The sequence below is a fragment of the Macrosteles quadrilineatus genome, unplaced genomic scaffold (genome assembly GCF_028750875.1).
Source record: "Macrosteles quadrilineatus isolate MER2022 unplaced genomic scaffold, UCM_ALF_1.0 Scaffold_7__1_contigs__length_78375512, whole genome shotgun sequence".
NCBI lineage: Eukaryota > Metazoa > Arthropoda > Insecta > Hemiptera > Cicadellidae > Macrosteles > Macrosteles quadrilineatus.
The window spans coordinates 49,639,983-49,666,387 of NW_026542600.1; the positions used below are offsets into that span (position 1 = coordinate 49,639,983).

Here is a 26,405-nt window from a genome sequence, read left to right on the forward strand (position 1 = left end):
TTAATATTAGCATTACATTTTACAAATAAATTCATATAGGACAGTTATTTTAGAAAAATTATATTTACTGTAAATTCAGTATTTTTTTGTATTTTATTGGCAGTAAGGTAAAACTTAAATTGAGTTTCGGTATTTTAGATAAATTTAGCTTTTGAATCTCATTTAGCTATACTTTACTGTTCTAAAATGCAACAAAAATAACCGTTGAAGTGTGCTGGTTGAATTTTGTATGAATTATTTTCAAACTCTCTCTTGTTTATATGGTTTCGGATTAAATGCTTACAATATGCTATTTCCACAGACGTCAGAGTGTCAAAATTCTTCACGGACTTTAAATTTCACAGGATGAGATTTAAAATTCCTGAATTACAAAGGTAGCATTATTGATTACCAAATGTTTAAAATGCGTAACTCGTATACAAATAGTGGACAATTTGTGTGAATTTTGTGTGACAACAAAAAATATGAAAGGGATTGTACGTGTACACCTTTGCCAAGAAAGATTTGGAAAATAATATATACAAAATTCAACCTGCAAACTGACCAACGGTTATTTTTGTCCTAGCATTTTAGAACAGTAAAATATACCTAAATAAAATCGCATCCGTGAAATATTTTGGTTATAAAATACAGTACAGCATTTAATTGCTGAATTGCGAACAAACATCTTCCGCATCAACACTACACACCACTTGTTTAACATACTTGAAACACTCATCATCCCGATGGACCATCGTCCTCTAGGATGATCCATCGGTGATGTGTTTTACAACTCCCTTGACGTGTAGGGCATCTAGCGTCTTCTAGACGGCAGAAGAAGACTTTACTCTCAGTGCTGTAGACTATATGTGTGGGGAGTGCGGGGTGTAATGGGGTTCGCGATCTGACGTTCTCCAGGATCTCTCCAGAATTTCTCCAGATATCCAGGACCTCTCCAGAATTCCAGGACCTCTCCAGATATCCAGGACTTCCTACAGATCGACAACCCCGTCAGAATCCTAGAGACCCCGTCTACAGATGCTGGTAAGTGTGAAAGTGTCTGGAGAAAGTGCATGACCTCCATAGTATAATGTTCTTTGGCGACCGCCGGGCCTCTGGATCTTACCTCTTAGCCTAGAGGTTCCGGCAGCATTTTACCGCCATTAACACGTTTTTATCTTTCTGACAGCATGACCGATTGTGGGTGAAAGGATTGAGAAGTTCTGTTTTGTTCACTATTCCCGTTTGTTTGGGTTTCCACAGATTGGGATAGGTTTCACTGCAGCGTTTAAATAGTTATTATTTTGATCAAATGACATCCAATGTGCTATTTTGACACAAAAGATTTCGTTAACTGGATATTTGTCAATCGGTTCAATAGCTGTGGGGTGATTCTAGGGGGTTATTATTGAGCCATTCTCGGCAAAGCTTAAAAAATATAAACGTAAACGAAGCGCGGGGTCGATCTCTTTAGATATGTCCATAAAATGAACATAACAATAGTTATTCGTTTGGTCGGTACTATAATATATAACAAATACTCACTGTAAACTCGGCACCACTATTGCTATTCCAGAAACGGTGTTATTTAGAAAAATATATAAATGTTGATCTTTACATTTTTATGACAGAGAAAACATAACCAATATATATTTTAATATATTAAAAAAATATATTTTAAACATGTTTTTTGCATAAACATTCAATATTTTTCCTCAGAAAGAAAAAATAATAAACTTGGTGCTTTATGGTATAAGAGTGTTACCACAATCTTCCCTTTTTTAATGATGTTAAATAATTGTGTTTAATGATGTCATTTTCAATGTTTTTATAGTATTATTTACAATATTTTTTAATAATCATAAAGCTATACAATTCACATTGTATTTTCACGACGGGGAATTAATTTAAAAAACAAGTTATGGAATTTTGATTATTATAGTAATTTTAAATTATAGTTACGATTCGGAACACCAGGAACAATTGTACATAATATTTTTAACTTCTGTCAAAACTCTAAATTTTATAATGTGTTATGTAAATAAACGTTGAATCGATAAAACATCTTCAGGATAAATATGCAACATCTCGTTGCAGAAATTCTGCATATTACACCGATTCTAGTAGCTTAGATTGATTATTGTCCTAACAGGGTTTGCAATAAGAAATTACACTTGCATATTGTAGTAGGGCCTATACCTTCTTAACGAGTACTTAGGTTTGCGTTGCTGTTTGTCAAATCTTGGTTGAATCACACCGGTGTGATTTTATGTTAAATTTCCAAAGCCTATTATAAATTAAGACACTTTCCTAACTTTATGAGGATACATACATAAACCAGCTTTAGTGAGTTAGTTTACCATAACGTTTGACACCATAGAAATTAAACAGCTTAAAATAATCACGATTGTTTGAATTTTTAAATGCTAAATGGTAAATGGTAAAAATATTTTATTGAATTGTCTCGGTTAAATTAAGTCCGAAAATGATTTTTTTTAATATCCTCCCGATTCTAAATTCAAGTTTTCAACCCCCTCATTAGCCCCTCATATTTCTACTTCAACCAACTGATACAATCTTTCTACATGTAGTTTAGTTTGGATTTTCCCCTCACTAGTTTTATCATTATGCCATCGCCAGTATAGATATTGTTATTCTGTAATAGTAACATTTTAATAAAACTTTTCGGCATTCTAGTTCACATGTGAGTTATACGTATGGATATGGAAAGGGCTTAATTGTTTCGGGAAATAGAGTAATTGTTGTATTACAACAAAGTAGTATACAATAATACAAAGTGTACAGTACATAATAGCAAAGAATATATTTCATCAATAGATTGTTTCTGCTGGACAGCTGAGAGGCACAGTAATATGTTGCCGATACCTGAGAAATTAATCAGCTATTTGATGGTGTTACAACTGGACACAGCTCACAGCTGTGCTTGATCATTGGGCTTTTAATAAACGGTCACAGTTATGGAAACAGCTGATCTTAGTACAAAGCTAGATTTTCACTACATTATACATTCTTGCATTTATATTCATTTTAAAGGCGTAGGTACCTAGGTATGTGTCCTACTAATGGCTGGTAATGGTAATGATTAAAAGGCATACTAACGATTTCTAAAGATAATGAATTGTACTATTTCAAAACTTTTGTTTTAATATACTTATGAAAAATTGATAAACTGTAGTAGCTTTCTTGTTCAGGGATGTATTTTGATAAAATTTGACGAATGGTTACTTCAAACCAAGCTATTACCATGAAAAAAAAAAACACTTTATATAGCACCTTCCCTGTAACAGCAAACCTATGTACTCAATGAAATAAATGTTATTTAAATAGGAAATAAATCTGACCATTTTAAGGGAATATTTTACTAGAAATCCAATCAGACAAAACGCTTCGGCAGGGGTATTATAGTTTTTCAACGGTTTGTGGCTAGTCTAGTTTTGTGTGTTCAGATCGAATTTTATTGCCATGTGATGTTCCAACGAGATGTATGCGAAATATTTTGTTGGTTTGTTTTATTATTTCAATTGAACTTTCATAGACGAATTGGAAATTTCAACCGAAGCTTAGGTTCCGTTAGCTACCGACAAATTGTAATATTGATACCATAGTATGAATGTTGTAATATAATTGTACAATGTGAATGAACATATTATATTTCGAAGGTATATTCATTATTCACCCACTCTATCTGTTTGAGCAGGTTAGGATAGTATAGTTATTTAATTTGTATTATATACTAAAATATATACTTCCTATTCAAAATACATATCACGTGACATACTAAAGTTATAACTACGAAATGTTTCGAAACGATTATCACTACAAGACTGCTCAATCCGAAACGAAGGTACAATCATAATAAATAGGTACTAGTTATTGTTAAAATATATATTTTAAATTATGAAAAACATCCGTACTATTTATTTTCTAAGCAAAGTTGAAATCATTTGATTCCGGTGGAGAATTTAACTTGAATCTACTTATGCTGGATTTTATTTCTTTTACAAGGGTAGTTTTGTTTACGCCTAAAGTTATTTCGTGTTCAATTTTGGTCATTGTGATTACAAAATAAATACTCATGAGAGATGTGTTGCTGTGTAGTCATTTTACATTGTTACACAACATTTTTGTATAACCGTATTACTATGGTAACAAGTTTATGATTGGTCGACAGCAAAGAAAATTTGACAAGAACAAAGTTCGATACTAACTCATCCACTTTGCCATGTAATATTTATTGTAATGATATTTGTTGTTGTTTATTCGTGTGCGAACTCGCAAGAATAAAACTGCAAGCAAAGTATTTATATCTAAAAATATGGTAAAACATAATTTCAATATTTAACTATAGTTGTTTGTTTATCTTAAATTATCTCGTCATTTTCGTGGAAAATCTTCACAGAGACTGTTCTTTAAGAAACATGTTTTACTTTAAGCGATACTTTACAGCTTAAAGTGGGTCTGATTCACTGGGCCACGTCATTGCATTGGTGATTTGCGGGATTTGAACTCGGTCCCCCAGGATTGAAGTTCCGCGTTCCAACCACTAAACCTGCAATTCCCCTTAGCATTACCATGATTTTATCATATTTTACCCTAATAGATATAGTCACTTTTATCAAGTGTGTACGTTTTTGCAGACCTACTTACAGGAATTCCTTATTCTACACCAAATCATGCCATAAACCTTGCTGAGGTTATCAGTGCCATTCAAAAGTGAAAGCAAATTCGGCTAAACGTTATACGACTTTTATATGGGCTATATGGTATTGAATGGCGAATAGCTATAATTAAAAATAGGCAATAAAAGTAACCCAGAGGTAAATTACTACTCATCAGATGTTCTCGACTGTTAATTCCAAGAATGAACTTTCCAAGGTGGTAAACGTGAGAATTTCTTAAATTTGCAAAACTAACAGTGGTGTTGGTATGCACTTGCCTTTCTACTTTCCCTAGCTTCGTGGGTTGGGTTTGTATGATTTTCATGCTGATAATAAAATCCGTTGTTATAGAATTTTCCATGTAGAGGATAAGCTATTACTGTAGGTCGCAATGTAGGAACTGGATTCGGGACCGATTAAATTGTTCGTTTATAAGTCCTCAGAGGCCAAAAACACAATCCATTAAAATGCATATATATTATATGCCCCTTATCACAATAACTCGAGTAAAAATGATCCAATTTTGACGGAATTTGGTATAAACCTGTAAACTTACATTTGTTCGAACGAGTTCGCGAACCAGCATGATTGGACTATGGATATACTTAGTTTTACGGAGGTTTTTATGGGGGAATTATGTTTTGGCATTTTTAGCCCTGAAAACATATAATTTTGCATTTTTTCAAACCATTTTGTAGAACTAGAAAACCCAATAATTTTGTATGTTGAAGCGTTTTTATTTGTTAATGGTTAGGGAAAAATTAAAAAAAAACTGTAAATTTTAAACTCCTATGTTGTTTTTATGAAGAGTAACAACTGTTTTAGTTTGATTGTTTGATTACACAGTATTTTACCATTATTTTGAATATGTGATCAAAGTTGGAAAATGTATTATTTCATACTAAACTATTAAAATTTCGATTAACAACTGTATATTTTCCCCGCAATAGCAACCCTAAGTACTCGTTAAACTAAAGTTATTTTAATAGGGAATTGATATGACATTTTAAGGAGATATTTTAGTAAAAGTCTAATCACGCAAATAAAAATTTGCTTAGTCTGCAGGTTTGCTGTGGCAGGGGTGTTTTACACTCGGTTCCCACTACAAGTGGAATAATTAGATTTATAATAAAAGTATGATCCAATAAATACAAGGGTCCAAAAACCCGTTTTATTTCTTCGTACCAATTTCCGATGATTCGCAATGTTTAGCATAACATGCGAATTTAACAACTCAGTTTTTAGGAATTGATATTAATTAAATATAAGAGACATACTGTAGTATTATTTATATTATTTTCCTTAAACATAAAATGATATTAATTAATCATCCTTGAGTTCTTTAACTGTTTATTGAACATACTCATATAACTTGAATATGCAGTACCTGAAATTCGTAATCTATATATTATTATGTGATTAAAATCGACGGAATTAACTGAATACAATTATACCTCCATGAATTAAAAATCGCGATAGAATGTTGGTTTACTTGACTCTAAACAACATAACATTCCTAATAACTTTTTCTGAATTGCAAATTTCATTCTACTAAAATCCCTACGATATAAATTTGATTCAATAACTTAAAAATTGATTTCGGAAAATGTAAAATCACGTGAGGAACAGGATTAAGGTTGGTCGTAGGTTGTAGACCTTGTTGGTAGTTAGACCCACCGTTAGTTCGAATTCCAAAGCTGTTGCGAGGGCACCGACTCTGACACACTGATAACCTATGTCATTTATACTACTGAAATGGAGGTCTCACTGAAACATACTGTAGAATATCACTGAAGTGCAGGTCTCACTGAAATGTTCAATTTGATTGAATTTTAGGTTCCACTAAAAATCGTGGACATGAAGCTTTCGATGAAATTTTGAACTTAACATGAATTTGTCACCACTAAAATCCTACTGAATGAAGGTTTCATTAGGATGCAAAGTTGTACTAAAATTCCAGTTTCTACTTAGTGCCCAATGAAATGAAGGTCTCACTAAAATGTGACACAGGCTGGGTAGCTGAGTGGTTATAGTGCTCGCCTAACAATCAAAAGGTCGCCGATCGATCTTGAGAAAAGACAGCTTTTCGATGATTCGAAACTAGACCCAGCTGTCACTTTATCATTTGAATTTAAATAAATGATCCTGGCTAATGAAACAGCTGATTTTAGTCAGTAAAGCCACATATATCATCTCACTCAATTCTACGCCCATCACTCATATTTTGGTTGAAATACGCACTTAGGTGGCGTCCCCATCTCAATTAATAATTGATCATAATTAGAATTGTATCCTCAGTGCTTAGTGCTTCATGCCAGTTAAACATGTTACAACAGGTTTTCATGCTCTCGTCTTACCTCATCTTACCTACTTGTCGATTGTGCATTATCAAAGTGAGTTGTTTGATTGCGACAATTATGTCCCTAGGGCCATAAATGGGTAATTCAACTGATACAACGATCATGGGCAGGTAGGTCAATTGTGACTATTTGTTGACGAAGGTGGTTCACACTTCGTTAAACTATGAGCTTCACTAAAAGCTAGTTTAGAACGAACATTGAAAATAGGTCTATCAAAGTTAAATATCCAAAGATTGATATACGCTTATGATCAAGAACAATTCTCAACAATGTTTATGTTGGATGTACACAAAATAACATGTTATACATATAAATGTAAACAAAACATACTATATATTTTAATGTGCGATTCCCAAGGTTCTAATGGTGAATATATTTTTTATGTGTATAAAAAAACTGTATACTACATTAATAATTATTTTCGAGCATAAAACTTTGACATTAATATTCTAAAAAAACGCTCAAAGAGTATGTTATAGGCCATTGAATTCTGAACAAAATTGTACAAATCCTATTTCCGTAAAAATTAAGGTTCAAAGGTTATTCAAGGGTTATTGTAACTTATGTTATTTTTCTATAAAACCCCATAAAATAACAAAATCAGATTTTAGGTAAAAAGCAGGTTTCGATTAAAATTATTGTGTTATGGTCCTTATAATTCTAAACAAAATAGTGCAACCCCCCATTGCTGTAACAATTACAGTTCAAAAGTTATTGCAACTTTTGTGATTTTCCCTATAAAGTACCACAGTTACTCCCACCATTCACCCATGATAAGGTTGTTGACAAGCTTACGGGAGAAAGCATGTGTCAGATTGCTGATACAGTTTATTTTTGTACGCTACAAATTCTTTACAATTTCCATATATTTATTGATCTTATCAAGATCAAACTGTGTATGACCCTCCCTAAGAGCCTCGGATCAGTGCAGGTTCAATTGTCGCATTTGAACTACAGTTGATTTTGGCACAGATAAAATAATTTAAAAAATAAATTATTTCTACATTCTTGGATATAAATTCTTTTATTGTTTTAAACATTCTAGTCTTTTCGTTTATGCCACTCTAAGTTGGTCCTTACTCTATTTGTTCGAGTTTCTCCTCTTGTCCTGTACGGGGTCAGTCGTCGGACGGCAAATTCATATTACTTTCTCCCATGAGACTTATTGTTTGACCTGTCGTGCTTGTTATTTTCTCTGGCTTGGTTCACATGACAACAATGTAAACACGATCTCTATGGTTGTCTACAAATCTTAGATCATTGACATGAGTTTTGCAATAATGTGGTCGTGAAATTTTCCTTCTAGGGAAATTGCGCCCTGGTTATCTTAGAGAGCCTAACTGGATTGAAACCTATTATTTCAAATTTGTACGATTTTTCGGTTATTTTCTCATTCTCTAAGCTAAATCACAGAGTTGTGTTATGTTATTTTGAACGTAGATGTTTGGCGTTACCATCCCTCGTATTATATCCTAAATGAATCTTTGGTCCCGCACACGATAAGTTTTTAAAGGTGTAGTCTTGCTACGTGTAGATGTGTAAATAACGAGGAGAACTGGCTATACAGGGTGGACGACTTACACCATTTGTATTCTCAGGGAAATTCAGAAAATAAATCTTGAATTTGGAAATTAACTAATTTTGAATGAAAATCAAAAATAGCTATTTCATTTTAACGTAAAACATTCTTACCAAAACCTCTATCTCTATGACTGATTTAAATTTTAAATGCAACTTTGAGACGTATTTCATGTTCGGAAATCACTTCAAGTTAACAATTTATGAGGTATTAGCTGAGAGTGGGGAGATTAAGATCGGCTTTATTTTGAGAAAATTTTTTATAAAATGAGAAAAGTCTAAGGACGAAAATGTCATTAACATGCTTAAGACAACTATCATAAAAATTGGATATAAAGATTTATATAAATTTACATTGTTTTGAGATACCAATGATGACACCGGTGTTATCTGTGCTTTTCTAAGCCTTTCGCGATTTTTAGGTTTTTACGTAATAGAAGGGTCCAAACCTTAATCTTATTAGCATTTAAATTTGACCTTTTGATAGATAACATAATTAATTAATAGCCCAAACCCAGAATTGACCCCGCGAGTATCGAACCAGTAGTTACGAGATTTGAAGGCGAGCACTTTAACCACCCGTTTACACAGACGTAAAATGTTCAACTTACATTGAAATATATATTCCCTTAAAATCATAACGATGTTATTTTAATTGGTAGGTATATTCCAAAATAGTAGTAAGGCCAACTCATCTCTAATATCAATTTATTTGGGCTTAGCTAATTCCAGAATGTAATACAATTGGTCTTTAAAATTTAAACGGACCCAACTTGACATCGTGCAGTAAGCTGTTCATCTTTAGTTTTTATTTATTTTTACGCCCCACCTTCACATCCTAGGATGCTAGTTCTAGCCTGGAACTGTTTACACATCACTTCAGGCTAGTACTAGTGGGTTGCGGCATGATCACATACCTAAAATCCGTTGGTGATTGGCGGGATTTGAACCCGAGACATCGGACACCGAAGCCCCGAGCTCTACCACTATATAGACCAGTTCGCTCCCTTGTTTGTATCTGACAGCAATTTATTTGTTTTCAATGGGCTTTGCTAATCCCCGGACGTTGCTATACACTTGGCTTTTAAAAATTAAATGGACCTAACATGACCACTGTGCAGGATGCTGATGTCCACTTAGCCTGTTCCCGCGCTATCCTCTATGGCCGTGTAGTGTGTAGCCGGCCGGCTTTCTCGACGGCTATCCATGTCAACATGGTCACCGGGCTGGCAAATTACTCATGCTAATTAGCGTTGTAATTGCGTTTGTTCTGCGGAAACCAGGACAGGAAAGACAGTAAGTCTTCCGCAGAAAGTGCTCACATGATAAATGAAACAAGTCGTCTTCCGCTAGTCCAGCGGCCGGTTGTATTGTCTACTTGACTACTTGACTAGGTTACTCGTCTACTTGAATGCGTAGGTATTTCTCACACGTCCTAATTCTCGATTATTGCACTCACGAAAAATTGGGGGATTAAATGCACCATTCACGAAAATTCCAAAAGGGGAACAAAATAGAAGTAAATCATGTAAAAAAATTGTTTTATTTTTTTTAAACATAAAGCTTTAGAACGTAAATTTACGTTAAACCACGCTTTTTCCTTCTAAGTCTGAGTTAACCTTTTTTCTATGTTGTTGAGACTGTCCTAACATAAATTCATAGTTTATAAAAACCCAAAGACCACAAAACCGTATATGTATAATGTGGTTCATATTTGACGATTTGTTATACTGAAATTATAATTAAATGCACACTTTGTAATACACGCTTATAAGTTATAAGTTTTATTTACAACATGTTTATCCTTGATTCGAAAAATCCGGTGTCCAACTTTTTTTGATCAAAGATTTATCATATTAAATTTGGTATTTTTTGATGATTATGTTTTGAGGTTTGCAAGGGTAAAATTATCAAACAATGCCCTCGGTCGCGCATAAGACTGAGATATGGATTGGAAGTCTTTCCCATCCATCGAGACAGCATCCAGATAGGGCGAGGAATGTGCCTATCTGCTAGATAGTCCAAAAGCATCCATTAGTGCGTCTGTAGGGATACTGTCGCTTGAAATTACGACCTTCAACTTATCCCCGTCTAAAATTTGTTCAAATTAATTTTTTTTTACTGTCTATAGTATATTTGTTTAACTGTCTCAACTCTTTGAGTTTTAAAGGTGGTCAGGATAAGACATGTATGTCATTATTTTTTTAGAAAATCATTAAACACAAGGGAGTAATACTCTAGGCTCTACGGACTGGTGAAAATAAAATACAGACGGTTTTAACTTTTTGATCTTGAAGCCAATGGTAGGCCACTTTTACACTTTTTGATCGTGGTCTTGTTAATATCTTACGTCAAATTTTTGAATTTTCCATTAATAACAAATGTTAAAATTTAATCTGGGTACATAATCCATCATTTTCAGCATCAAACTATCAGACTTTAGATTTGAAGGCGAACACCATAAGACATGGGATGCTCAATCAATTAAAGCAAAGAGATCAAAATGTGCATGAGTGACATAACGGTGTGTATAAAAGTTCAAGGTATTTCATATTCTTTGATTGTCAATATTATTAAACTACCTCATAACTGAGTATGTAAAAAATCTCAATCAACCACTAGATATACTATGATCTGCAACTATTAGGTATTTCATACTCTGTGCTTCTCAAGATTGTTGATAACTGGGTATTTCGTACTCTTTGTCAATATTGTTGAGCAACCTCTATATTTTTCATTCTCTGAGCTTGTCAAAAAACATTAAGCGCCCAACTAAATATACCATGATCTGCAACTATTAGAAATTTCATACTCTGTGTGTTTGTTGATATTATTGACCTGTGGCCACTAGATACTTTATACTCTGTGCTTCCTGGGATTATTTTCCTGTACCGCACGAGTCTCATGTCTCGTGGACGAGACTGATCGGCGTGAAGATCCACAAACGTGTTAATTGTTAACTGTACCGGACAGTTAGCCACAGTATCACCGGACAGCTACTTCACGCTGCATGTTTTGAGTAACTGTTCCAAACAAACAAAGATGGTTTAGGTATCACAAGTAGGGTATTCGATATTTCCACTAGTTAAGAACAAGATTTGTTATAGTTAACGCATAACATTCGAACTTGTTGCTTGTTCAACTCATAATATGTATTTTTCAAACACAATAATGAATTTAATAGGATAGATGGATTTTGCGCCATATTTTTGTGGGATCTGTGGCAGAGGTACATACGACGCAATAGGTGACTGAGACAGGGTTTGTAAACGCTGGAGAAATTAAGCTAACATTTAAATTTGGGTTGTTTAATGGCAAGTATTCTTTTTTTACGGTTACTGTAGAGGCTCTAAAATTGTTCGACTATGGAACAGCTGCTATTTGTCACTCAGCTAAAACTCAATTCTGCTTTTTAGTGACAGGTTGACATAAGATGAAAACAATACCAAGTTTGGTCAGTTCGCTTACAAAATAAATAATTGTTAATATATCTGGCGATGAAATACATAACATACAAATATCGTCGTACTTCTAAATTACTAGTCTATTGTCTCCGACATCTTTTTCAATGTCACCCACTTGAATGTATGAAACATTCCGTCGGTATTTTACACTAACTGAGCCCAATAATTTCAAGTAATAATTTTTGAAAGGGGAACGACTTTGGGTCCAGATTACTGGATTTGTCATAACACTATCAACATCGGAAACTGGCTAGATTTTCACCCAATGTGCCAGGAGAAAAGTTTTCTTCTTTCTCTAGACCAGACCGCACGCCCTGGAGTCCAGGAGACAGGATGACGGGAATGACAAGAAGACGAGGTCCAGAGAAGTCGATCGGGAGAGTGAGCTCGACCGGGAAAGCTAAGACTGGAGACAACTCCACTTACTTTCACCATGGCATTCGGTTTTTCCAATTTCCTCCAGACATTGTGGTATTGTGTAAACGTATCGGATTTTGTCCTGGTTCTTAGCTCAATGGCGAGGAAGAGAAGATAGTGTTACGGCCTTTTGACCTAACCTGATTATTCATCTTTAACTGTCTGGTTCATTAATCAAGCCTTTTACATCTCAAGGTCGTTAGTTAGATTTCAAGCGGTTCTGGACCCACTTGATGCGTATTGTCATTATGCTATCAATTAATGATGCTAACTAACTAAAGATGGATGTTAGATAGTAAGTCAAGGGGTTTAATCATCCCCCTGCTAAAACGAGAAAATACCAAGGTCATAGATATACAAAAAATAAAATGTGAAAAATCTTCACATCAATTGGAACGTTGTTAGATCTCTAAGCTTTCCAAAAATCTTGTTACTAAAGATGATGGTGGGATGGCATCTTTTAATCTTTCATTTGCCCCTTCAATAAACCCATTATTATATATATACGTCAGATATTATGCTAGGACGCGAAACCAAGCTACTGGCTCATGACTCACTGATGCTAGTGAATATTTTAAATGGCATCCATCGTGTGTGTTTTAATTGGTAACTTCTTGATCAACATTATACGTGTTATTAAATTGCCTGAAAAAAAGATACACGTCTAATAACACTTGTAATAATTTATTTACACTTATACTGTTGACTCAAAATACGGTAAATACATATGAAAGGTGGTAAGTGGTGGTCGATTTCGATTGGACACTCCAATCATCATCAGACCTAACAGGCGAATGTTTTACCTCCCTATGTTAGATGGGAGGAATTGTCGGAGGTATTTGTTAGGTTCTCATTCGCCTATTGGTTCTGATTATGATTAGAGTCATCATCAGAACCAATAGGCGAATTAGAACCTAACAAATACGGAAATACCTCCGACAATACCTCCCATTTAACATAGGAAGGTAACATTCGCCTGATGGGTCTGATGATGATTGGAGTGTCCAATCGAATTCGACCACCACTTACCATCTTATTTACCGTCTTGTGAGTCTACAGTATAAGTGTAAATATAATATTACAAGTGTTATTAGACCTGTATCTTTTTTCAGATATTAATTTGTATTAACCGATTGGGACAACAACAAGGTTTGTATATTATACTGGGTGAGGCAATGAGAACACCCCAAATTTGTTTCGCTGTAACATGATACGTAACGCAACAATGAATGAACACATGTGCTTAGAACATCAATTAAACTATGTCATTTCAGTAAACATAGTGCTATGGGGCTATTAACACTATGATTTTGCTGTGGAAACCTATTTTAAAACAGTGATTCTTGTGCAAACATCCAGACATTGTTTGGACCACATTCCTTCCTTGGTCAACATGGCGCTGTTCAAGATCGGAAAACGACAGGGAACTGGGTAGAATTATTTAAGAGGACAGCTTAACCCCAAAAAATTATTGGTGTGAGCCACAAAACTCTTCGTATACCAGCAATAATGTCGAAAGAGTGTGAGTTATAGTAGCTTGAAGTTCAAGGTTTGCCAGAAGCTTCCGTTGAAAAAAAGCTTTACGTTGGCTCTTTTCATTATTTGTGGGGGGGGGTTCTCCTTACAAGCTTCTAAAAGTTCAAGGTTTTTTTTCAAAGTCACCCCTGAGATTTGCTTGAACTGAAGCTAAGAATTGTTCGGGAAATTAAAGTTATTTTTGAAGTAATGCTTGAAGGAGTATTCGATGGAATTTTTAAGTGACTAAAATGAATGTAAAGTAGGACAAGAACGTCAATTGAACGTTGATTTCAAGTAATGAAAAAATGGCTGCATCAAGTTAAAATGTCATAAGATAAGCTCTGTTTTTATGTGCTAACGTTTTGATGTATTCCTAGTTTCATTGTTGTTGTTCATATATAGTTGTTATATGTATTATTTTTATTTAGTTGAGGGTATATGATGAATTCTTACAATTTATAAATTAGAACGTTTTCATTGTCTCACCCTTTATTTCAGAAAATTGGTTCAACTAATTTCATTAAACTGCATAATTTTACTCTTAAAGAATCATTAATCGTCAGTATATCTTTTGATTCCCTGAACATGTTCAATACGTTTATTGTTGAGCTAAGGGTGGGGTCTTCGACCTGATGAGATGATCTCAATATCCGGCCCATGACGCATTGGGGTACGCACCCATTGGAAAGTTACCTCGAGGCTAAAATATAGTTCCATTCTATTACCTAGACCTGGTCGGATGCTTTCTGGAATCTATAACTTACTCTGATTATGCCAGTGAAACCGTTTGAGGTTAGTCGAGCTCGATCAAATCATTTGGTAGTAACCTCCGGACAACTCTGGATAGTTCAATTGAAGAGGTCTAAATGACTCGTATTTGTGCTAAGTTCTAATGTGCTGAACACGATCTTTGGTTTTGGGTTTCTTAGGCGCTCATGTGACGTCAGTAACACTTGTTGGTATGTCTGTTTCACTGTCTTTCAATACAGTAGAATAGAAACTTAAACACGACACACACTCTTGAATACAAAAAAGCGAAGTAAAATCAATTGATTAGCTTTCTCTGGCTGTTCCAATACTTTCCCTGTTGTTCGGTGGCACGTTGCTTTGTTGACACCTTCGACAAGTTTCTAGTAACGTTTCAATCCAGATTTGAGCAGGAGGTTCGTGAACAATAATATTTATAGCGTCTTGACGAAAGTCTTTTCCAAAACAGCAATGGACACAAATTAAATCAATCCAGGAGTTAATGAAGTATTATGCTACACGAATGTCCATCACAGTCTTGACAGCCGAGTGTTTGAGTGTGATCACCTTCAAATCTAAAGGTAACTGGTTTAATTCCAAGCCGGCTCTATCTTGGAGCTATTATTAGTGAGTGAGTCTGTTGCGTGTAATCAACCCGCAAAAAATGGCCGTGTTGGATATTGGAGGGGTCGATACGGAGCATTACCCGTGATAAAAATGGAACGAACTATCAAGCTTTTTAAGGTTTTTGCAATGTATATGAGGCAAGTAAATTTTTGTTTGTATCATAATAGTTTTAATAGATGAAATAAGCCGTGGCACATGCACGATTTGTCCATTTGAAAAGTTTAAAAGCTTAATATTGTACAGACAATATTAATAACAATAATAATATTATGTTATATTATTATTGTAATATTATGGTAAACAAAAAGATAGTGCTGGATCCTAGACATTTTGGAATACATTTTAAAATGTTTCATTTTGACGTTGTTCGGGGAGGATTGCTTTCCCGGACCTCTTGCGGGTACTCAATACATCGGAAACCTTCCTTAGTTGGGACGCATCAAGGTGCCACCCCGGCAAAGAACCACCAAAAAAGTTGAGATGGCGGGCACCTTATCGCTAGCGGGTGGCTCTGGCCAAAACGCCGAGATGAACACCCTTCTTGATAGGGAGCTAGGGACATCCACCGACGGAGGAATCGTCTCGTCTTTACTGTCCCATTGGACATACCACCCGATTATGACATCGACTATCAGTACCCGCCACTGCCAGTGTCTGCATCCCCATTATGGCTCTTCAACCATTGTTCTAACCAGCCATTCTCATCTCCCGCCATTGTCAATTTCGGCGGGAGTTTCACCGCCTAGTTAGTCGAGTCACTGATCTGCTCTATTGTTTTAGCTATGTCCGACTCACAATTATGTAGAGTGATACGATAAAAGAGCAATTGAAGGCCTTTCTACGAGGCTCTGCTATGGCCGGCCGCTCGAGTATGACCCACGACCTACTGCCTTCCATTCCTCCATTCCACCATTCCTCCCTACACTTCTGGGTTTCCGACTTTCCCTGCTCCGGCTCTGTCCGGCTGACAACTGCTCTCCGGTACTCACACACTTAACCCTGAGTGCAATTCAGTATGCGGATGTTTACATTGGCTGGATCTGAGTGGGTATAGTTGTTGTTCAAATGCAATTCAAACCAGACAACTGTGCTCCGTTAAAACTAGATGATTTTCACGTTGCAAATCTGGAGTGAGACAAAGTAATTAGAGTGAGACAATGTTAACACTTGTCTCACTGATGAGCGAATTTGCCACTTTGCTTTCTCAAATCAGTGAGAGAACATGTACATTGTTAGGTAACTGTAGGAAAAGCTATTAATATTTTACTAAAAAACACACTTTATTAGTTTCCCTGTAGCAGAAAACTTAGGTACTCATTAAACCTTATGAATTATTGTTTGTTATCTAGTCGCATGTTTTCTTGTAGCATTTAATTGATTGTTATTGTTACCAAATTTCTAACTATTGTTAAGTTTGCTATTCTACCAAGTCTTTTTTATTAGCATGTGATGTTAGTCCCTTATCTGCCTTTCAATAAATTACGCAAAATAACAAAAATATCCCCGCCGCAGCAAACCTGCAGACTAAGCGAATTTCCATTTGACTGATTTGATTTACACTGAAATGTCTACTTAAAAATATAACATTTATTCCCGATTTAAATAGAATTAGTTTAACAAGTACTTAGGTTTGCTGCATCAGGGAGGGTAAAACCTTTTTTTTTTGTAAAATGTTAAATACAGTAGTTAGTAAGAAATAAAAACATTTTCCAAATTTGATCAAAATATGTTCATAAACAAGCAAACTACAACAGTTTACTTATTCTCCGTAAGAATAACATGGGAATTTTAAATTTACAATTTTTTGGAATTTTCTCCGTAACCATTAGGCGCATAATAACGCTTCAATATACTAAATTATTTGTTTTTTAAGCTCTACAAAATGGTTTGGAAAGAAATTGCTAAATTTTATGTTTTTTGGGTCAAAAATGGGAATAACCTATTTTTACCCCATAAAACCCCCCGTAAATCCCCGTTCCGATCATGCTGGATCGCGAACTCGTTCGAATAAACGTAAGTTTACACGTTTGTACCAAATTTCATCAAAATCGGATCATTTTTGCTTGAGTTATCGTGCTAACGGACACATATATACATATAAATATATATATATATATATATATATATATATATATGAATTTGAACGGATGGTGTTTTTGGCCTCTAGGGACCTCAAAACGAAAAAAAACGGTCCCGCGTCCAGGTCTTACCATGAGTACTACGGTAATAGCTTATTCCCTATATGGGAAATTCGCTCAAAGTAAAAAAGCATGATAAAAGGCAGAAGGGAAGCAAATTTAATAAGCTAAGTAATTATGTTATCTTTTCACATTTCACTCGCATTCATATACTGTATCACTTTTCGTTCATCTATATTCTCAATCTTTCAATATTGTATCATAATGTCAGCATGTAAACCCTGTAAAAATTGTGTAACCGTATATAAATAAATAAATAAACCTAATGTTATATAAATAGATTTAATTGAAAATTAATTCAGGCAAATGGAAATTCGCTTAGCCGCCAGGATAGCTGAGGCAAAACTTTGCACAAAATTACTGGACATAAAAATCTATTTTATCACATATTCAGTGATCCGCTACTCCCTCAAGGGGGGGGGGCGGCCCGCTAGGAGACAGAAGAAAATCTTAAATGTAAGCATAGGTTGATATGCATATCAAATAAAATGTCTTTATTATTAGAATACAATGCCACAAATTTGAACACAAACGGACTACCGAGTCGAAAATGGTAGCCATTCAAAGATTTCTTGAATCTACCATTTTGAATCTTTTAACGACTGCCATTTTTTACTCAGTTGTTATTTTGAGATAAAATTTGCGGCATTGTATTCTACTAATAAAGCCCTTTAACTTTATCTGCATATCGACCTATGCATACGGTTTTGATTTTCTTCAAACCTCTGGCGGGCCGCCCCCCTGAGGAAGTGTGGGTCACTGAATATGTGATAAAATAGATTTTTATGTCCAGTAACTTTGTGCAAAGTTTTGTAGCTCTATTTTAAATATTTTTTAAACCGTTCCATGACTTTTGGGACAGTCTGTATATTAAACATACAAAATACTGTTACAATATCAAAATCCTAATAAACGTCAACCTACATTTCCCCGTAAAAATATAGACATGTGCTTGATTGTTTGTATTTTGGTGCAACCCAGTGATCAGAATATCAGAATAGCCATCTATGCGGGCCATTAAGACAAACTAGGAGAGGTTCCGTTATTTTTGAGTATCATTAAAACTCGCCGACCTCTATATCGCCATAGTTAACCTCTTTAACCTAGAGAAACAAAGTATCAAGTTTAATAGTCAATCTGTGGTTTTTAAGAGATATATTTAATCTTAATAGTTCAGCGAAAGAGCAAATAAGTATCAAAATGTTGCTACTGCAGAAATACTGTTCAATTAAATACCCATCACCTTTATGATCTTCGGCCTGACCACGTAGTCATCTTCCTATACATTCTACCTTTTCTACACATCTAAATTAAACCTTGCGGAATTTAACTGAGGGTTGTAGAGCTCGTCTAGCAATAAGAAGGCTACAAGGTCGATTCTAGAGAAGTTAGAAGCTTTATACAGAGTGTTCCTGAACTCTCTACCGATCGTTTAAGGTATCACTCTGGACCATAGACAAACTAGATTATCACGTATTCAATTTTAAAAACTCTAATGTTACCCTATAGTCCCCATTTTGTATTTTATACAAAAATGTATATAAAAATTATTGGGTTTTATTTTCCGAGTCGGTTTGGCTCTTCTATCCAACCAATTTTCATCAGCAAAAAGGTCCAAGGGAAAAACGGGCTAACCCCGCGAAAGTAAGTTTTTCAGGAGAGCCATAAGAAGGTTTTTCAGGAACTAATTGCCAGCCCATTGGTTTACAATTTGAACGGAGGTTGTCCCGTTCTTGCCTACGCTCATTGTGAGTTGACCCGTTCTTCCCCTGATTGCGTTTTTTCAAAAGTAATTTACTAGTATAAAGAGCCCGTTTTTGTCAATTTTAAAATTGGCAAAGTGTTTAGATTTTAAAAAAGTATTCAAAGCCGTTCATAACAAAATTTTGAATTTTTTAAGGGTTAGCCCGTTTTTCCATTCCAACATTGGACTCTTCAATGTTGGTCTTAAATTAAAGGTATAGACGCACAGATTTGCCATCAAGCATCGGCATTCATTTATCTGACGTATATTTAGAGCTATGCACAAAACTTCCTCCATGTACATTTCTTATCGGAGTTAAATTTGATTTTACTTTTCCGAGTTCGTTTTGCTCTTCTACCCGACCGATTTTACGTAATTTTGGTCTAAAAAAAGATATGCAAGCACAGATTTGCCATCAAGCATCATTATTCATTTATCTACTGTATTACTCACCCAAAAAACATAAATTTTATTTTTTTGAAATTTTATTATAATTTGTATTTTAGCAGTTCTAATTACATTATGTTTTGATCTAAGAACCTTCGGTGAAATAGCAGTTTTCAATGATACAAAAGTAAATCAATTATACGTAACTTGTAATTTTTATTTAAGTTATTTTACATGTCTTGGTTTTTAAATACTCCTAGAAATAAAGGATTTCATTTGAGATATTGATAGTTTGAATCAGTTATGTTCAATATATTGTATTACTCAATTAAAAAACATAAATTTGATTATTTCTCTGATATGGAATATTATTTTAGAAATGTTTACTCAATTCCAACTACGTCATCCTATATGTTTTAACCTAAGAACCTTCAGTGAAATACAAACTTTCATTTGAGTTAATCGTTATTAAGATCGGACGTAAGCTCGCTGCTGAATCACGAACGACACAGAATTCTCCAAAAATGGAGTTATTTATCATAGATTGATAGTTAAATGATTGAAACCTCAACAGTACCCGTAGATTTAGACGGGTTTCACATAGTATTTTTTTTTATTTGTTAACGTCTTTGTGTAGTGAATTTATATTTTGTCGTTACAATTCTAATAAACTTGTCTTAATAAAACGATTAACACAATAGTTTTGTTTGCATGACATTTTTATTTTATTTTTCAAATGATAGATAACCACCATTTTGAAAATAAGCACTTACAAAATAATTTTTTTTTTTCAATATATGTCTTTGCATTGTTGATATATGTACCAAATGTCTACTTACAAGCCGTTATATTTTGAGTTTTGGAAATGTTTAACGGTATAGTGATTTTCTTTGGACCAGGAATAATACCTCTACCTTAGGTCGGTAGAGAGATCAGGTACACCCTTACCCTGTATTGATTAAAAACTAGACATATGCACTTGATCGTTGGCCTTTTAATAAATGAACTAGTGTGCATGTTGCTCGAAATCGAGCAATTGCAAAAAAGTAAAGTAGTTATTTAAAAACAAATAACTTATTTAAAAACGAATAAATAAAGTCACAATTTCCGATGAGTTTAAAAGACTCAACTCATAGATTACGTACCTAACAGTTCCATATAATAAACATTTCTTGTAAATATTTTGTCATTTTCAAAAGCTGATATGGTTTTTAGTGTATTCTACAAATGTTTCCCACTTATAGCCGCATTAGGTTGTCCATGTTGATCTTCGTCAATGATAATGTAGTCAGCATGGTACTACCCAACTACCCATTGTCGCCATTACGTTAACAAATTTCAGTCATTTTTTATAGCGATAAAATTTTGTTTACATTACTTAAGATCTGCCTGATTTTCTGCATAACCTCTCTGTCACAATTTTATTTGCTTCAATTGGCATTAATTTGGCTAGTTACTGTTATAAAGTAAGTTATATTTACCTAAAAAAATGCAGAATTGAAAGGCCAAATGTTGTTCAGATGGTGTTTTGTGTCCCTTGAATGGAATAATGCGAATCCTTCAATGACATTATTATTAAGGTTTGTTGGATGCAGTCATATTATTATAAAATCACTTGACTTTTATGAAAACATAATATTTAATGTCCTTGTCGTAACAGTTTAATTCGGCCTCAAAAGGTATTTCCTTTGCCAATCATCATAAAGTTAAGTCCGTGTTTCCTACAAAATAGTAGCACTTCGGCTAACATCCTTGTTCATAGTTTTGTGGGAATCTTCATAATGTAGGTGTTCTTCATTATATAGGATGATAACGATAGTATTTTTTTAAATCTCTATTTCTTCTACTTGGTGGTGTTCTATTACTTTCCTATGTTTACATGGTTAACAAATCGGTTCTTTCAATGATTGATCAAGAATTACAGTAACCTATCAATTTATTTTTCTTATTTGGTAAAATATATCAAATTGCCCAGGCTTTCTCTCGATTTTTTACATTGTAATATGTACGAGTGTAAATTAAAATAGTAAATATTTATTTTCAACAAAATCAGTAAATGTACCAAATGCGTTTCGTTGAATTGAAAAATAAATAACATAGTCCAGTCAAGGAATGAGGTGTAGAGTGCGTGAGCAGGTAACTAAGCGATTCCTTCAGAAACTTGTTCAGGGGGCTTAGGGTGTTAACATACCAAAAGTCCTGACTCCTAGGTGGTGAGCCAGGGGGTGGAGGGGGGGAAAAGGGGGGGAAAAAGGTACGTATTTTGGGTTTTTTGATTATATCTCGAAAACTATCAACTTTTTGTATACTATAGTAAATTATAAAATTGAAGAAGATTAAATTTTCTACAAGAAAAGTATATAATGTGTTTATTTTGGTTCAACAGATTACGAGTTATAACTTATTTAATTGATATCTTATTAAAATACTCCTTCCATAAGAAATACATGTAAATTAGTATGCGAAATGGGGCGAATCCTATCCGCCCAAAGGAAATATAAATGATATTCTGGAAATCTTGACAAAATTTCCAGTAATTTGACACTTTAATCATTAAAATTGATCCAAAATTAAGGCGAGGGCGAGGTAACAAAATGTCGAGTTTTGGTGTTTTTTTATTGGAAATATAAAAAAACCTTAAATCATCCCATTTTTAAACGCTCACCCTCGCTTTAATTTTTGACAAAATTTCATGATTTAAGTGTCAAATTACTGGAAATTTGGTCAAGATTTCCAGAATATCAGTTATGTTTCCTTTGGGCGGATAGGATTCGCCCCATTTCGCATACTAATTTACATGTATTTCTTATGGAAGGAGTATTTTAATAAGATATCAATTAAATAAGTTATAACTCGTAATCTGTTGAACCAAAATAAACACATTATATACTTTTCTTGTAGAAAATTTAATCTTCTTCAATTTTATAATTTACTATAGTATACAAAAAGTTGATAGTTTTCGAGATATAATCAAAAAACCCAAAATACGTACCTTTTCCCCCCCTTTTCCCCCCCTCCACCCCCTGGCTCACCACCTAGGAGTCAGGACTTTTGGTATGTTAACACCCTAAGCCCCCTGAACAAGTTTCTGAAGGAATCGCTTAGTTACCTGCTCACGCACTCTACACCTACTTTTGGATCATTCATTGACTGGACTAACAGCAATTAAATTATAAAGCTGATCAAAATGTAAACAATCATGTTCTTCATAAGGATAACATGGGAACTTTAAAAGCCACTGGGGCAGAGCCCAAGGGACTCTTTCAAAAATGTAAGGCCAGTTTGCAAATCTACGTGAGACGGTCTTTCCAATGAGACGTCAATGGATAAAATCGGTTAAGAAATGGCGGAGGAGTTCAACTGACAAACTTCGTGTTCGCTTATTAATTATATAGATATGAATCAGCTGATGTTAGTCGTTAGTCAGTAACAGAACTACCCAGATCATCCACTCCATTCAACAATCGCACATATTCTGACTTAAATACGTCAACGTGAACCAGGAAAGTCACTGTCTTTAGTTAAAATGATTAAGTGTGGAAATTCGTCTATCTTTTGGTTTAGGTTATTGATTTTCAATCAACGACTTCTTTCTCTTCTCGTGAAATTCCTTAATTTTATTTTATTTTAGAGCTCTGTCCTCAAAACCCATCGTGTCATATTCAAGTGATTACTGTCTAAATGTAAATTGTAATCAAGATTTTCAAGCGGATCCACATTTTGCAGGATAGTCAGTCCTGGTGACAAGAGAAGAAAGCTCTTTTCGGGAGCTGAAGAGCTGTTTAAAATTCAGGAAGTCTATCTTGATGAGATCCCCGATTATTCTAAGTCGGTCATCTTCTCCGTGGTGAAACTTATGAGAAGTACTTGTCGTTCAGCTCTACCGGAAGTTAGTCTTCAGCACCTCTCCACCTTCCTAACACTGTAGACAGCCTTCACCTGATTCCCATAAATACCATCCGATAGTTTTCACTCATTGTGATGTAAACTGGTGGAAAGTTCTATGGCGTCATTGTATAATTTGCACTCACTGTTGTTTGTATAGAAGAATTGAACTTTTGCTTTCTTCTGCCATTTATCTATTTTATGTTTTCTCATTTAGGTTTCACAAGAGTCAGTATAATGTAAACGATTTCTGTTTCATCAGGGAAAATACATCGTAAAATGTTCATCCGATATGACTTGAAAAAATGTTGACAACTACACTTTAAACAATCAAACTGAAAATAAATTAATAACGTAAGAACTTTCAAATATCGTTTGTAAATGCGAGCATCTTGTTTTTAAAGATTTGTAAGAAATATAACTTCAAAAATATTTTTAAGTTTTTTTAGGTACGATTGTTTCTTCACTAAAGATTGGTGGGCATCAAGTATTTTTGAATTGTATTTCATACGTTTTTTTCTGTTTTCAGGATGTGACTACGAGAATGTTCCCTTTGCTGATACTTTTATCTGCCTCTGCGTTTTCTGTCTCCGGCTTCAGCGCTCTTTACTCCGATCAGAACCCAACTCAAGGTAAATCTTCATATTTGATTTACTAAAAGTATAAGTCATATCTGTACCCAAACAATGTTAAAATTATGAAAAGAACTTACGAGTCGCAAGGAAGTACTGACTAATAATGATCAATTAAACCTTGGAAAGGTATATGATGTACTGTTTCGGATAATTTGACGTAATGTAAAAGTAGAAATATACAAAAACACAAACGGCTATTCTTCCCACCAAATCCAATACGATCCGTATAATACTGCCCTAATATCTCACAGATGTGAAAAGTGCTGTAACGGTCAATTGTAGTGGGATCAGACACGTTTCGACATCAGTGTCCTAACCTCTTCTAGAATGACCGACTTGACACTCTGAGACTGAGACTATTTACGTGTTTCTGGAAGAGTAAACCAGAGGGAGGAGGGCAGGAAGCGGCAAGTGGCAATGAAAGTGCGGCGCAAGGTCAGGGCCCCCGTTATGTGACCTACTAATCTCCTGAAAGTGAACTTGGCGCGTCGTGGCTCGGAGCAGTGAGCATGCGCGTTGGATCGGTGACGCAGTACTACGCGTGGCAGGATTATGCGCAATGAGTCGGTGGTCGGCCCCACTTCAAATCTATTGTAACGTTGTTGTATACAGCATTCTTTCGTGTACGATCGACCAAGATGGCTGGGTTGTGGGGTCAGCAAAATATCTTGTTTGGGTAGGTTATGGTGAATCGCATCAGCAAGCTGGATAATGGATTAGTGTTGCTATAAAGATTCTTTTCTACGCTTAAGAAACGTCAGTCAGTATTTTTTCATGTCCAATCCCCAGAATATTTTAGATTCATATACAGTCTACTTTCATTTTTATATGATAGTCCTTGGACACCATCCTGAAAAAATAGACTTACTTCCTGAGCTTTTGCCGTCTGCAGTCAAAATTCTCCTTCCACCAAATTGTGCTGATTTTTGTGCAAATCGTCAAAAACGGTCTCTGTACCAGTCATAAGATGATAAAATACCCCCGCCACAGCAAACCTGCCGTCTAAGCGAATTTCCATTTGGCTGAATTGATTTTCAATTGATCTATTTAAATAACATTAGGTTTAACGAGTACCTAGGTTTGCTGCTACAAGAAAACTAATAAAGTGTGTGTTTTAAGTAAAATAATTTTTGCTTAGTATAAAATGAATATATTTGCCAAGTTTGATCAAAAGATATCCATAAACAAGCAAACTACAACATTTTACAATATTCTCCATAAGAATAACATGGGAATTTTAAATTTAAAATTTTTTTAGTTTTCTCCATAACCAATAACCGTACAAAAACACTTTGATATACTGAATTGTTTGTTTTTTTAAGCTCTTTAAGAAGGTTAAGAGAAAAATTGGAAAATTTTGTGTTTTGAGGGTCAAAAGTGAGAAAAGCCAATTTTTACCCCATAAAACCCCCCATAAAATCCTGTTCCCATGGTCCGATCATGCTGGATCGCAAACTCATTCAAGTTTATCCCGCCTTACACCTTCAAACCAAATTTCATCAAAATCGGATTAAAATTACTCAAGTTATCGTGTTCACGGACACATATATATATAAATCTATATATATATATATACATATATAAAAATTTGAACGAATGGTGTTTTTGGCCTCTGGGGACATCAAAATGAAAAAGTAAATCAGTCCCGGGCCTAAGTCTTACCATGAGACCTACGGTAATAGCTACTTCCCTATAGGGAAATTCGCTAAAACTTGAAATAAAAATGGAACTAAAAATATAGCGCTACCATACAGAATGGTCCTGGAAGTAGATTCGGTACTTTGGTATTATACAGAGGCCACTTATTTTACAGCCTGCAATGTTAGGTTGGGTTATCATAAATATGTTTGTAGGACTTTCCTCTTTTCGTTATGAATCGAACATACCAGATGAGTCAAACTTTCTATTTATGATAACCCAACCTAACCGCTGCAGCGCAAAGTATAAGGGTGGCCTCCGTATTATGCCAAAGTACCTAGATTCAATATTATGTTGAACTTGCAACAAAACTAGTCCAACAATCATTCATTTGGGCTAATTATACAAAATGGAGGATTAGATGAAAGGGACTTTTGCATCTCTGGTCCAAGTTTCAGGGAAAACTAGATTTTCAATAACATGTGTGCTTACTGTAACCTAGAGTGTTAATTACCTGGATTGTGGTTTTCTAAAACGTAATTGTCTAGG

The 26,405-nt window shown here is 34.6% G+C and overlaps 1 protein-coding gene across 1 annotated transcript in view; it reads left to right on the forward strand.

The window, feature by feature from the left end:
* Positions 1-932: 932 nt before the first annotated feature.
* Positions 933-26,405, forward strand: part of LOC128998963 (serine protease filzig) — a 35,635-nt gene continuing 10,162 nt past the window's right edge. The window contains exons 1-2 of the mRNA XM_054425319.1: positions 933-1,023; positions 24,113-24,215. Of these exons, the coding sequence (XP_054281294.1) occupies positions 1,018-1,023; positions 24,113-24,215 (109 nt within the window). The 5' untranslated portion in view covers positions 933-1,017. The remainder of the gene's footprint in view (positions 1,024-24,112; positions 24,216-26,405) is intronic.